Here is a 15338-nt window from a genome sequence, read left to right on the forward strand (position 1 = left end):
GCCACCAAGGCCATATGTATTAAGAACAGATGGTGAAATCACAAGCTTCTTTAACACATATTCAGTACCAGAATTTTCTCTAAGAAAGCCCAAAGATTGTAATTTAAGCCAAAGTTCTGGTAACTAAAACCTCAAGCAAGGATCAAGCCATCTAAAACTGAAAAAACTCTCAGAAGCAACACTGCAAGTTTGTGCACTTTTTTTTTTTGTTTGTTTGTGTACATTTTAAAAATGTTTGAAATAAAAAGGGCAAGACATCTTGTGGTGTTTCCATCAACTTTAAAATGGAGAAAGGAATATAACGTACGGCTCCTCCAAGGAAAATGGTGGCATTTTAATGCTAAGAAGACAGTTCTTTATAACAAAATAAAACAAAATAAAACAAAATTCACTGTTTTTGATGCATTTGCTCTGGATTTTCCTCTTTCCAAAACACAATCATGAAAGCATCCTCACAAAGGGATCTTTTGGTTTTGTTCCATCTACTGAAACAGAAGACCTTCATACATTTCATTCTAGCGAACTTTTGCATGTAAGGGCTCACAAGGAGAGAACTTTCCTTCTTCCACTCTCCCACATGCCCCCAGCAAATCTCTTTCCATTTAGGAGTAATTGCAGTGGCCAGCTTGGTAGTATTCATGCAGACAGTTATATGAGCTGTAGATTCAATGCCAAATATGGCTTCAGAGAAGTAATGGCCCTAGATTAGCTCTTCAACCCAGCTAAGTAAAGCACTGCTGATGTACACAAGTTTTGTATTGTTTTCTTCAATAAAAAAAACAAGTAACACACCCTTCTTTGTGGCTCTGCGCGGTTTACCCTCATTTGTAACAGCTGATGGTCTTGCAGTTTCCTCCCCTGTCTCTCTCCCACTGGATTGTTCACTTGCAGTGGAGTCAGCGTCTGAGGGTGAAACTCTGCCGCAAACGTTAAAAAACAAACATGTGACATAAGTTTGCAACGGAATACAGATCTCACGAGCAAAGGATTTTCTGTTAATATGCCTTGTAAAGGCTGCTAATATTTTCTTCTGTTTATAATAAATCATCACAGACATTCATTGTGATGATGTTACTGTCACTGTGTGTGAAAACTGACTGCAACAGAACTCACACATAACAAGACTTCTTACCAATCTTTCCTTTAACATTTTTTCAAGAATATATTACATGACCAAGTAGAAGGTTTACTGTTCAGACAGAAAGGAATTATATTAACATGAGGAAAACTACACAGGTAATTATTTTAATACACAAACTTGGTAAATTGGCGCTCTCTTGCTAACACTACAAGTCCATGCACATACTTGCCTGCCTACTTAAACACAGAGCTATTCAGACACACTACTTTTATGTATTTATCCCATGCAGTCATGAGACGCCTAAAAAAATGTGTTGCTTTGCAATTATACACACAATCTGAGAAAAAAAAAAAAGAAAAAAATCCCATGATTTTCCCCAGAAGAATACTTCAGCTGTAAAATTATTCAGATAATATAGAAATAGCAAAAATGTAGAGTATATGCTACTGCCCAGCTAGCACCAATGCCTGTCTTTCCACGTAGGATTAGACTTGTGATAGTCTCTGTAGTGATCATTCAGATCATTCTATTAATTCAGTGATTTACACAATCTATGCACTAACCTGTGCATTAACCTTGTTACGTGCAAGATTTGCTCAGGCTAGATGCATATCTGCATTAGTTAGGGAAGCTCTCAGCAAAATATCAACCTGCCTAGAGCACACAAACTGAGATATCTACATCCAGCCAGACAAATTCACTGAAAGTCAAATTTACTGCTTTCAACAGGCAATGCTCTGAATTTATTTCCCCCCCCCTTTTTTTTTTCCCCCACTAATAATAAAATGCTGTATTTCTTTTTTTTTTCCCTGCATGACTCTAATAAAGTCACATCCTAATTAAAAAGCATCAGCAGGAATAACAAGTGAGATAGTTCTCAGTGAGCTTACAGATCTGTATCACTGCATCATTTACTCTTTTCTAATGTGGAATAGATGGACAAGGTTTTCTCTTCTATTGTCTTTTTTCTTGGTTCAGCAGAGTCTAAGAATCATAGAATGGCTTGGGTTGGAAGGGACTTCAAAGCCCACCCAGCCCCAACCCCCTGCCATGTGGAGGGCTGCCACCCAGCAGCTCAGGCTGCCCAGGGTCCCATCCAACCTGGCTTGAGTGCCTCCAGGGATGGGACACCCACAGCTTCTCTGGGCAGCTGTGCCAGTACCTCACTGTCCTCTGAGTAAAGTATTTCTTCCTAATATCTAACTGAATTCTCCTTTCTATTCGCTTAAAGTCATTTCCCCTAGTGCTATCACTATCAGACCATGTAAAAAGTCGTTCTACCTCCTGTTTATAAGCTCCCTCAAAGACTGGAAAGAAATGGGGTGCTGTTTCCTCATACACTAGTGACTGTGCATTTCATCTCATTGTGCCTTGTTTTCCTTCATATTCTTACTTCAGTAAGATGTAAATTACCATTAAATACATCGTAGAAATAGACAATAGTGTCAGGGCAGCACCAGCCATTCTTTTAAAGTCCTGCAGAATACATGGCTGTAGCCTTTCAAGCCAAAACAACAGATCCAGCTCTCAGCTGGGGATTAGAGATGCTGTGCTTTCTGATCCACGTTGTTGTTCTTTTTTACTGTCTTTCACTGATATGGAATGTGTGCTCACATCACCACTGCATGTACTGGCATGCAGTAACAATCCTGAATTGCATTGTGATGAAGAGAATTCTGTATTTTCTTATAAAACAGGAAACAGCTAAAAACAACAAAATACACTACAGTGTCATTTAACATTTCACCTTCTCCCTTGGGGAATAAGTGTTTTAAATTTGAAGCTGATGTGGAAACGTCAGCATGTTACGTAGACAATAGTGACATCTCCATAGCTAAGCCTGAAGAAAGGTTTGCTTTTAAGGATGAAAGAGGGAGGGAAGGGAAATTCTCTTCTTCATTTTCAAGTGGTTGAATTTAGAAACTTAAAAATACATATAGTTGTTCCAAATTTGATCAACAATTTATTATTGTCTGCTGGGAAAGCATTAAAACGTCAGCTTCTGAAAAATTTCCCTGCTTCCTCTCCTGAATCATTTGATATTAAGTACAGTAATAACCTTGAATTTAAATGCGTTGCTTATACCAACATGTATGAACACATTGTCCCCTCCTCCTAATGATGTCTTAAGCCTCTTTTGATCTTTTAAAAAGACACAAGAACACTTATCATTCTGATCTGTATTAATTTAGTTAAGCTACACCAAAATGAGTTAGTTTTTTTTCCCCCCGTTATTTTCCATTATTGCCCACATTCCACTGTATCATCACTAGTCTCTTACTTTCAATGCCTATATAGAGTTAGACTGAGCACATGGGAACATAGAAATGGAGTTTTATGAAGCTCATGTGGGGAAGATGAAGCCAGGACCTCAGAGCAGCCGCACTTCAGAGGAGGCACAGAAAGCTGTGCAGAGGAGCAAGATGTGCAGCTGAGGAAGAACTACCCCTGTTTTCTTCTAAGCTCATTCAATGCTGCCCTTGTTTTTCTCCTGGAATGCAGCAGCATGTAGGTAAAAGCACAGGGGAGTGCAGAGCAGCAAACAAAGAGTGCAAAAATATGAAAGGGAGGGTGAGAAAGAAGAATTATTGGAAAGTGAAGTAGAGAGGAGCTCTGCAGAGAAGCCGTTTGGATTCATAACAGCACTCCTATCTTCCAGGTTCCTTTTATTTCTTACCTACTGCCTTCCCACTTTGCCTTTTTTTTTTTTTTTTTTTAATGAAAATACCCTCCTTTAGTGCACAGCTGTTACAGTTTTTACCCTAAAAATGCAGTCCCTTCTGGCAAGACACATTCACATCATACGATTGAAGGAAAACGTAAGGAAATAAATGCTTAATGTTGACAAACTGTTCTCCACTTGCACAGCTGTCAGTTACCAGACCTTTTCCTGACCAGAACTGCTGTGCTATGATAGCAATCAGATAGCCACAACAAAACATACTTATCTTCCCTGAATTTTGTAGATAATGCTTATTTCTGGAAATTCTGACTTATCATACACAGATCGGTCACTACTAATAGCACTGAAACACATCACTAACAGTCAGTGCTTTTTATTTGTTTTTAATCACCTGCTGCCTTGGTAGCTAGGAATGGCCACAAAGAGAAAGTACACACTTGGTGTTTGCAGTACACAAGTAATAAACTGACTGCAACCAACCTAGCTGCATCCTAAGCACTCCTCTTAACTGAGCATGTTGCCATTAAGAGAAAAACAGATGCCAAATTCTCACAACTTCATGCAATTTGAAGCTACATACAACTCTAATGGCCCAGTAGAAAACAAATTCCAGAGCTCTGGAATTGACTTCTGTTCATTGAAACTGCCCTAAAAATACAGTAAACAGCACTCATCTTCCACAGCTTGTTTTTCTTCCTCTGTGAACTGACCTCCCTCTATGTCGGACGGTCTTTGAAGGTTTCGAGGAAGTCTTGGATTTGGGGCTGGGAACATCTCCATTTTCAGATGGGGTAGTGTCCTTAATAGGTCCTGGTAAAGGGGCTGGCTCATGGATAATCAGGACATCATCTTTATTGTGTTGACCCAGATGCTGCTTCGCAAAATCAAAGCCTTTTACACTGGGGGCTTGAAGCTGCAAGAGAAGAAGAAAGACAGAAAACAAGAAATATGAGCGACAGTGAGTACAAGGCTTTGGTTAAGATCTGCAAACAATAGCCACTAGGATGGCTAGGATATGGTATCCTCAGAAGCGGACATAAGAGTGCTGTAGGGAAAAGAAAAACCTCATGATTTTGTAATTTCACTTCAGTAGATGATACACAGTTTAAAACCCTAAATAAATATGTTGCTTCTAAATCTCGTTTTCCCAGCTGTTTCTTCAGATTTAATAATCATGCAAGAAGCCTTTTGTATACTTTAGCTGCAAGGTTATAAATGTTCACGTACGGACTTAAATGGCTACCACTGTCAGGTCACCCTTCCACTTCTTCCAACCACAATGAGTAAAGTTAAGCAAATTGAACAATACATCACTGCTGATCCTCCATATTTTGAGCACCCCAAATCTGCAGGATGTCTGTGAGTGCTCAAACAAACAGTTAGCTCATCTGAGAAAAGAGAAACATACTCTAGATCTGAGTTACATGGCAGCCTGGCAATGACTCCAGAAAATGGCATGGGTGCCTCCAGAAAAGTATTCCAAATCTAGTTCTTAGGAACTTAATACCGAGTAGGGAGGAAAAACATATAAAAGGCTTTCCAGTTTAGAGAAATGAGACATTCATCCCAGATATCTTATCAGGAGGCAACAGATTCAGTGTCTTCCTTAAGAAGAAGGAAGAATCCTTAAGAAGACACTGAGTCAGGCTAACCCCTTTCATAACTATTTTCAATATAGCTAATCTCACCTTGTCAACGGCTTGGTTCAGACTTAATTAAATCAAGCCTACACATTTCAAGCTTTCCTACAAATTTTTGAAAGCTTTGAAATAATCAGAAATTATGAAAAACTAATTAAGACAAAGCTTTTCTTTGAGTACCATTCAATTTTTAAGTAGTTTGGGAGTTGAAAGGGGAAAGAAATCTTGACAACTCCAGTTTTCAAAGTGTTTGCACACATACTCACTGCATAGCATATGCACAAAAACTCGTGTGTTCCTGGAGCTGATTTCTAGCAAAGCAAAGTATGTGTTCTAGTGCATTTTATGGGTGCATCAGGTTCCAGATGTTTAAATGAACCCCCTTTCATAAAGTTTGGCATGTCAACACAGCTAACTACAGGCTTGTCTGATACCATGCCAAAGATAAGCTTACCTAAGGAATATACTGAAACAATCTCTTCAAAATATTTTCTCAGTAAGCAAACATTTTCCAAACAGTTCAAAGGTGGTCGCAGAAAAGCAAAATGCTTATTTAGACCAGTAGATGGCAATAAAAGCTCTCCTGTAAAATCTAAGAAATACCTGAGGTTTTAGAGTTAATTTCTGACCAAATGTGTAAGCTTATTACTTGAGCAAATCTGAATGTCTTCCATTGTACTGAATTTTTTCTTGAGTTTACAGCAGTTACTTCAACTGAGCATTATGGGTGACAGACAGTTACTGAACTCATGTAAATCATGGCAAGCACTAATTCAAAAAAGGCACTGTAGAGACAGACCATGTGAAGGTGTTACTGGCTCTTGTACTGTTGAGTCATGGTCACCCAGTGAATCCTACTGGAATCTTACTCTCCCTCAGAGTCTAAAAATCGCACTCAGGATCTTGCTCACTAAACATTCCAGAACTCACTATGAAACTCCATTTTTCCTTTTTGTGAGATCGCCAAACTCCATGTCTTATTTTCAAAATAATACCGAGGTGGAACTTTTCATTACCACCATAAGAATTATCACATTAGATCCAAGCGCTTTGGTTATTGAAACTTCCTCTTAGTTACCACACCTCCTTAAACACATCTCTGATGTGTTTAAGACATTACTTTTATTCTCTCTTCAGAGATACTCTTGTGTAAGACATCATCCCTAGCATTTCAGTGGTTCCCTTCTTCTAATCTTTTCATACTGCACCCTTGTGCTCATACAGCCCTACTACTGACCCCCAATTATCACTACGTTCCTGCCTCTTTACTCCAAAGATGATGAGAGACTTCACTGTATACTGGGCACAATTCTTGCACAGAAAAATCCTGAGTGTTCTACCCTTTCTCAAGCACCTTTGAACTGATATGCAAAGTTACCAATGCTTTTATGACAGTGTGATGGGCTGGCCAGGCATGACTAAAAGGACAAACATTCTCGTAATATTGGACATACTAGTATGGTTTTAGTAAGACTGCTGCCTCTAAAGTATGCATTTCAGCATATCCTAGTTAAGCCTTTAGGCCTAACTATGGAGTTGTATTGGGTTTGCATACCCTTGGGGAATAATGCAACATGTAAAAATAGCCATATTTTAATATTTTAACTTTGACTGAACAGTCTCATTCCATGTTGCAGTCTAACATAACCTTTTGTTTAAGCACAGTTATAGAATCCAATACATGTATAAGTGTATGCACATCACAGCATATGTATGCACATATGTTTATCTGAAGACAGATCTTACTGAAGTTGCATTAAAACACTATTAGCACTGCAAAGGCAAGCACTCACACTTTAAGAATTGGTACAGGCAAGACTGTCTGAACAATCAATTACACTTGAATCCTCATGTAGGCACTGCAACAGAGATTTGAAGAAAATATCCTAAATTCATTGAATCCAAAGGATCCCTCTTGCTCTCTCCCACCTTGCTGAATCCATGGCATAGGTTGGGCCTTCTGCTATTAGAAAAAGTTGGGCAGGGTGAACAGCATTATTTCTACAGCTCAGACACATGCAAAAGTTGGAAAATGTAGTGCATGAAGCAGTGGATGCAAGAAAAGAAAGGACACATTCTTCTACGAAAGGTGCATTCTTCTACAACAGGTGTGGCTGACATTCTGCCAATCAATTGCATGGAACTGTTGGATCCACACTCTGTTGCTTGCAACAAAGGACTAGCAAGTCTCAGGTATCACCAATTCTATCCTGAGCCTTCAGCAGAGATTTCCCCAGACACCACAGAACACCACATAACCTGAGACTTTACTTCCCTGAAGCTGCAGCCAGGTTAACTCCCCATCTGACTTCTCTCTTCCTTGCCAGGCTGAATCAATCTCATCATCACACTTTTTTGCCTCTCTCTAGCACTGTCTGCCAGCAGCCAGCTCCTATTTACAGCCTGAGCTCCTCCTTCCTTTACCTGGCTTGTAACAACCTCCATATACAGCAATAGGGAAAACACCTCTTAGCTTTTAAGACACAGTTTTAAAGAGATTATAAGTACAAAATAGGTGCAATCTTAGGAAAATGTACCTGGAAAACAACTAACAAGTCTCTGTTGATCACACTTTCTCCAAGGGTCTATAGCTCAGTCAGAAATAGACAGCTCTCATCAAATCAGCAAAAACATCTTCACACAAAATGACCTCCAGGTCCGATCTCTTTTAATTCCCTACCTTGTGCCCTCAAACGGTGAGAATGTAAACGAGAGCTTCTCCAAAACCGTTCTTAAAATTTGGAAAAAAAATAATTTTTATTAATCTTGTTATTCAAAAGAACATACTTCTTATCTTAAATAAAATAAAATAAGCCAGTATGAAATAAATACTGGAATGAAAAACTTCTGAGTGATTCAGAACCTTGCAAAGTACAGTTAAATAATATTTCTGGATACTTTCTTCTAAAAATCCAAATTCTTAAATTGGCACAACCAGCTCCAAACAACATAAGAACATCATGAGATCATATCAATATGTGTATATTGCATGAATAACATGAGCTACAAAAACACAACATGAAGAAACATTTATATAAAACATGACACCTCGTAAGTAGATAAGAGTTTTTAAAAATAAAAATAAAAAATATCAATTACTTGAGAAATAAAAATATCAATTCCTAATGAGGAAACAATGGCCAGAGAAACCCACTATACTTTCTTAAAAAATAAGTCTACACTTCCTCATCTACATCAGTCCATGGCAACATTATAGCTAATGGACAAACTATAATAACAATTTACCACATTTTCAGTGGCAACTGTGACAACTCTGCTTTTTAGAGGACTGGATGGTCAACCAGACCAACTACAATGAACAGTGTTGCTCCAGGTGAGCAACAAGTAACGAAGTAACAAGAAAAAAGTAAGGTTTCTTACCTTTTCTTGTTAGGTGCTGCATACCACCTGCTGTGTTTTTCTGCCTTTCCTTTATATTAAGTTACACTGTATAACAGATGGGATGATCTCTGCTCATCCCACCACAGGGACTCAGAATACCATTGGAGGATCAGTCATCTACTACTCCTAACTTCACCACCACCACCACCACCGAAGGAATACAATCTCTTTGTAAGAAAGATCACTTATGCTGGTTCCCCTATCTGCTCAGGTGCTGAAACTGAATCTTTTTTTTAAGTCTGCACAAAACCAGTGCTAGCAAAGATTTCTTGCTTTAAATGTGAGTTGTTACACAAGGTTTTCATTTGCTCTATTTTTATACATTTGTGAAAGGGAAAAAGATAAGCCACTCTGAAGCTTAGCACTAAAATGAGTATGTCTGAGCTAATACATTATTAAGGTTTATATAACAACAAGAATGCAGTGCCTGCTGAAATCCAAAGGAAAGATGATTACAAATAGGTAACTCCAGACAGTGTTTTAATTTTGTTGATAGATACTGACAGAATAAATAAATAAATAAATAAATAAATAAAAATAATACATATATTGAAGCTCTATTCATAGAACAATCAAATAATTTCAGTAGAAGCCAATGAACAAAGCCAGTATGCCTTCGTCAAGACTTAGCCCATGAAAACAGCTATTAGCTTCAGTGCTGTTCAAAACAGAAGAATTACATGGCTGTCAACATGCTGCCTCCCCAGATGCAGATGCACACTGCAAATGTCAACAACATGTTTTCTGAAGAAGGCAAAGACTGCACATACAGGTCAGTGAACAGATTCAGCTGAAAGCAGCAGAGACAAAATACATTTTACTCAGCATTCTTCTTGTGGTTCCTCTAATTAAAATGATGTGAGTTTTCTCTCTGTAGGAGTAGAAGCAGCATTTGAATTGGGACATAAAATGAAGAATAATACACCAACACAATTTCCTTTTGACTTTATTTTACAAGATTCCCTTGTTCTTCACAGAGATAGAAGCACTGAGCAGAGGCTATTAAAATACTAAGGAAACAAAAGAGCTAAGCATGATTTCAAAAATAATATTTTAATGTTGGCATATAACCCATGTACAGGACTGGAATCCCTGGAGTCCTGCTGACTTATGACCTTACCAAAGTGCTAGAACATGGAACGTTACAAAAAAGACAGGATGAAGAAATTACAGGAAAAGTTTTTAAGTCTACTAATGTCAATGCAGCAAGTCAGTGAGAATCAGCGTTCTTAACACTAACATGGGCTGAAGATGTAAGTAAGCAGTCTGAGGTAGGGTCGTTTAAAGCTACTGAACATCACAAACTTTCTCTACAGTCTGAGATTCACAGCACCAAGTGTTTCTCTGCATTCTGAGGGCATCACCTCAGGAATTCTGCCCCTGGAATAGGATTAAAAACACATGAATAAAGAAAGCCCTAAACTTCCAAAAATTCTGAAATTCTTAAGACACCTGTTCTGAAATATTTTCTTAAGACAGATGCTTTCCATGGATTTTCATCATTCCCATTCTTCTCCCTTGTGTATTTTCCCTTGTCACATTAATGTTGCTGTGGCAGCTCAGTAAATTTCACAAAACGCATGAGGGATCATGTTGTTCAAAGCCCCTAACTCTGAGTACATCTATGCCCATAGGCTGCTGAGATAACTGCTGTAATAGCAGAGTTTCGTATCTGAATCATACATGGTTTTAGCTTTCCTTCTAAGACAGAAATGCCGCAGGGCAGACACTGTCTGAATCAAGCTTTGTGAGTCTCCTTTGCACACCAGTTAGACAAAAATGTCAGGAGTAAGTTAGAAAACGATCATCAGCTTTATAAAACACAGAGGCCACTGCTGTGCCTGAGTTCCACCAGTCTCTTTCATATGCAGTGTCAAAAAGTCACTATCCAAAGGCCACAGAAGCAAGTCTGACAAACCGTAATCTCTAACAGCTAGCACAGCATGTCAAAGATGGCTATCAATCAAGAAAACTTTTTTTGCCAATATGTAAGGCAAGAAAACAAGTTCATAACATGGCTCTCACTGCCTGGACAGAGCACATACACAGTATAGCTCAAAAACACTTCCTCTCCGTAAATATTCAAAAAAATGCTAACACACTTTAAGACAGAATAAAGATCAGCAATTCTAATTTGACTTTGTGCTGGTATTTTGTCGGGCTTATTCAACAAAGATCATCCTGTGGTCTTGTAACTCAGAGACATTTATACATCTAAACAGGGTTTAATGCAGACAGAATGAAAGCAAAGCAATACAAACTGCAGGATTAATCTGTGTGCTGAAATGAAGCTACATTTTCCCCTCCTCCCTTGTTGTGCCCCATTATCCATGACTATCCAAAAACTAGGGTATATCTGTTGCTCACTGCAGGCCCAAGAATCCTTTCAAATGATGCCACTTCATGCAGGCACCTGTAATTTGAGAAGATAAAGCATACGAACAAATCACCTAGCCTGCCAGCTCTGGCTATAAAAGCCTTCCATTGCTCTGTCACATTGCTACAATCACAATGTGGATTGCAAAGCATTTTAGTGAAATGTCTTGCTGTTCTGCAACAAGTGAGTATTGACGTTAAAACCTCCAATAACAATGATTTGCTACAGGCACATATCCTTGCTCTAAAAATAGCTCAACTCTAAGGTAAACTATTATCTTCCAGTAGGAAAGGCAGAATTTACTTCCACAGTGGTAATCTAATCTCAGTGGTTTATTGTATGATTAGAATACTATAAACTTAAAATGTATTTTGAAAATAATTTTTTAAAAATTCCTTTTCAAAAGTAGCCACGATATAAATACCACTCTATGGGCCACTGACAATTGGGAAATCATATGCAGTTCTAGCTTCTCTTTCTCAGAAAGACTGATAAGAGTTAGAAAATGAATCCTTTTCAAAGTCTAGTTCAAATAAATGGTTCAAAGTCCAGCTTGAAAGAAAAGCTAGGAGAAGTGGCACCCCTTGATCTGGAAAGAAGAGGATGGAGACGGGAATCTGATGAGATCTGGAAGTCAACACTGGCATCAAGCAGGAGTCCAGGAACCAGTTCTTCACTATTGCTACCAATACAAGGACCAGGGACATCACAGAAAACATGGAGGTAGGAGTTCAGAAGGACTGGAAAAGTTCAGAGAAGATAAATCCATTGAGTGTGGCTAAATACCACCACTTCTAGAATGAAAAAGACCCTGAGCCTCACATAACTGAAGGCTAACGAGCTACTCTGCTACAATACCAATTACCTTACGCTTTGATTTTTGGGTGGTCCTGTGTGGAGTCAGGAATTGGACATGATTCTTGTTCCTCCCAACTCAAGATATTCTATGATTCTACATGTACCTTTCCTGTCCGGATATTTCTGCTTTTGGCATCTTGATGAGCTGGCCTTTCACTCACACCTTTATATGGCCACTCAAACGTTTGTATAAAAGCAGGTACATCTTAGTTTTTACATATACTGATGTGAGCAGTATCCCAGTGCAGTATTTACATCTACAACTTGTCAATAGGTAATCCCCAGTAGAGAAGAAGAGTTCCCACAAAAGAGCCCCTGCAGAGGAATTGCCAACAGAGAAATGCATTATTGAGAAGTAATTAAGATGTTGAATGTTGTGTTTCTTGTCAGAATCCAGCTGTTGATTCGAACTCAAGAAAACCTGTACACCAGTTCCAAAAAGACACTTTCAGTAGTTAGTTAAGGCTGCTATTAGAAATGAAAGGTATTTGTTATGCAAACAGTTGGCACAGACACTAATCTCTTGCAGAAATTTATGTCAGTTTTCAAGTAGTTTTTATAAGACTGGTGTCAGCTGTCTTTCTTTACATGGATCTCTTTTCACTGGAGTTATTCTGAAATGTAGAGCTATTGCCTCTACATTATACAGATGAACAAAAACATCATAGGATGTCAAAACATCACAAGAATTCTTTGTATCAGGAACAGGAGCCTAGCATTTAGCCTCCAGCACAGCTGGCCTCTTTGATCTGGGGAACATCCAAGAGGTAGTCTACTGAATATACAATAATAAGCGAAACTCTCAATTCAGACGTGAAAAGTTACACCTGATACATGAGCTTCAGGTATCAGATATTCCTGCTTGAAGTAAAATAAAAATCCAAACAAGCCTGCCTGGCATCCTACGGAATGCACAATTCATTACCGGCAATGTGGATGCCCGCATGGGGATGCCTGAGTAGCTGCCACAACAGTGCCAATGAGAGCAAATGGGCCAGGGCTGATAATGGTCCCCAGGTTACTACACATTAGCTGAGGTTTTCTGGCACATGATACCAACTGGTAGCCCTCCAGCTCTCACACTGTCACGGAGAAGGTGGGGTACCATATGTGTTGATCTTGGCTTTCTGGGGGCCAACTCACCCCATCTCTCCCACACATGAACATACATTTTGACACTGACTCATAAGAACCATAAGAAGGAGACACACAGAGGGCCCAAAGAGAAGCAACTCCTAGCTGGAGAAAGAATTTTTCCTCCAGGCTTGTAGGATGTGCCCTTGGAAAAATCAGGAACCAAGCAAGTCACTTTGTCCAAGTTAGCACTGCAAAGTCCACGACTTCAGCATGCCCAGTATTTCATAGTTTCAGAGAACAACATGGGTAGGAAAGGATTTTCCAGACAATCTGGTTCCATGCCCTTGCCGTGGACAGAGACACCTTCAATTACAAGGAGAACATTACAACCCTTCTAAATAAACACAAGTGAGTTTATCTACAGACAAGATTCCTGCCATTAGAGCAGGGAATGTTTCCCTGAGTAACTGTCAAAAGCTGAAACTATCCCTGAAAAGTCCTAGCAAGGAATCTGAGTTTTTTTTGTAAAAGCACACAGCTGAAAAAGTGAGATCCCTGGAGAATCAGGTACCATATATATGTATATTTTTTTATGTCTATAGGAAAAGAAAGAATATTGCCATCTCTGTTTGCATTATAAATATATAAGAAAAAGTGTTGATGGTACTTTTGCACAAAAATTGCAAGAGTCCAGTACTGAGCAGGATGATGGTTTAGGAATTAAATACATTTATCTATTTTCTAGCAAAGAAGAAAAATTAATCATTTCAAAAATTCAATTTCCCACAAAGACACTGCACAGCAAAAAAGTTCATGTTGTAATGACATGGTGTTGGTTACAGGCAAAGGCAAGAGAATCTGATAATTTAAAAATGCTTCTTATGCAGCTTTTTCTTCCAAAGGCAAAGACATCTTTATCCAGCGCAACAACTTAGATCACATCAAGGTGAACCTCCTGTAGGATGCTACAGCTTACAGAACAAGTCATGAATACTTCATGTGCCCTTTAAATATCTCAGTTCCACCTCTTGAAAATAATTACCCTTGCACAGACCTATGAATCTTGCTTAGAAATTCACTGCTCTGACCTGTTTCCTTAACACCTGCTTTAAAAAGTGTCCCAGATAACTTTGATGTAACTACATCTTCCTAGCTTGTATCCAGACAAGAAAGTATTTTTCATGTGTTGTTAATTGTACTCTGGGGCAGATGGATGAAATAGAAAATCTATCAGTCTCTCCAATGTCCACTATTTACTATGTTATTTTTTTAAACCGATTTTCCTAGGATTAATTCCAACGAAAGTTTTCCTTTCTATGTGTTTGTTTCTGTTTACCCTAAGTTGCAGGCTTCTGAGAACATTCAGAAGTAAAACATCCCTCCGTTACGCACCTTGCATTGGTTCTGTCAGCAACCCACCTTGGCCTTGTTTGAGCTCAAGCTGTCTCCCTGTCTTTTGCTGTGTCCTTACAAGGACACAGCCAAACTACCTTGTGATCTTTACTGTAACTGCATTGTACCCAGGCAGTCCTACTCCCAGGGGGAAACCCAAAAGGCATTTTGGGTGTTATGAGCAATAGCTAATTGTACTTGTCTGCTTATCAGAAGACAGACTGTGAGAATATGCAATTTAGGACTGACATGTAATTGTGGTCATACCACCATATTTTTAACCAAATATCCTTCCATTTACAGAGCCAGTGAAGGCCTTCACTGTTCTTTAGTACAAAAGGCAAATCCAAAAAATTGTAAGGACAGCAGGGGACTGAGGTGGGTGGCAATTCTGTTTTACAGCTGAGTTTATTTCCTAAATCCTTAATTCCCAATCACTTTGATCATTTCTTTGCATTTACTGCAATAAAAAAATTAAAAATCAATTTAAAGAAAGGGGGGCAGATCAAATACGTCTCATTGTTTGTATGCAGTTGTGACCATCTTGAGGTAAGCAGTGCTTGCTAAATAAGCACCATTCTGCCCTGGAACTCCAACCCGTAGCTTAAGGACATGAAGAAGGCCCAACGACAGCCTGCTATCATGGAAGCCAGATTACTTATTTACTTCTAGATTCTGAGCAAAGTAGAAAAAAGTTTTTTTGAAGTAGATTCTGCTGTTTTCTTAATACACTGATAAAAATTTAAGATACTTTTTACTGCTTTACTTCACTTAATATTTAATTATGAGCCATCCACACAGGATGGCACAGGAAGGACTGGACGAGAT

At 38.7% G+C, this 15338-nt stretch overlaps 1 protein-coding gene across 3 annotated transcripts in view; it reads right to left on the reverse strand.

The window, feature by feature from the left end:
- Positions 1–15338, reverse strand: part of KIAA1549 (KIAA1549 ortholog) — a 133733-nt gene that overhangs the window by 23475 nt on the left and 94920 nt on the right. For all 3 annotated transcript variants that reach the window (XM_052667833.1, XM_052667832.1, XM_052667830.1), the window contains exons 11-12: positions 4475–4677; positions 793–917 (exon numbers count right to left, since the gene is read on the reverse strand). In XM_052667833.1, the coding sequence (XP_052523793.1) occupies positions 793–917; positions 4475–4677 (328 nt within the window). The remainder of the gene's footprint in view (positions 1–792; positions 918–4474; positions 4678–15338) is intronic.

The sequence above is a fragment of the Tympanuchus pallidicinctus genome, unplaced genomic scaffold, assembly GCF_026119805.1.
Source record: "Tympanuchus pallidicinctus isolate F22 unplaced genomic scaffold, pur_lepc_1.0 scaffold8, whole genome shotgun sequence".
NCBI classification, from domain to species: domain Eukaryota; kingdom Metazoa; phylum Chordata; class Aves; order Galliformes; family Phasianidae; genus Tympanuchus; species Tympanuchus pallidicinctus.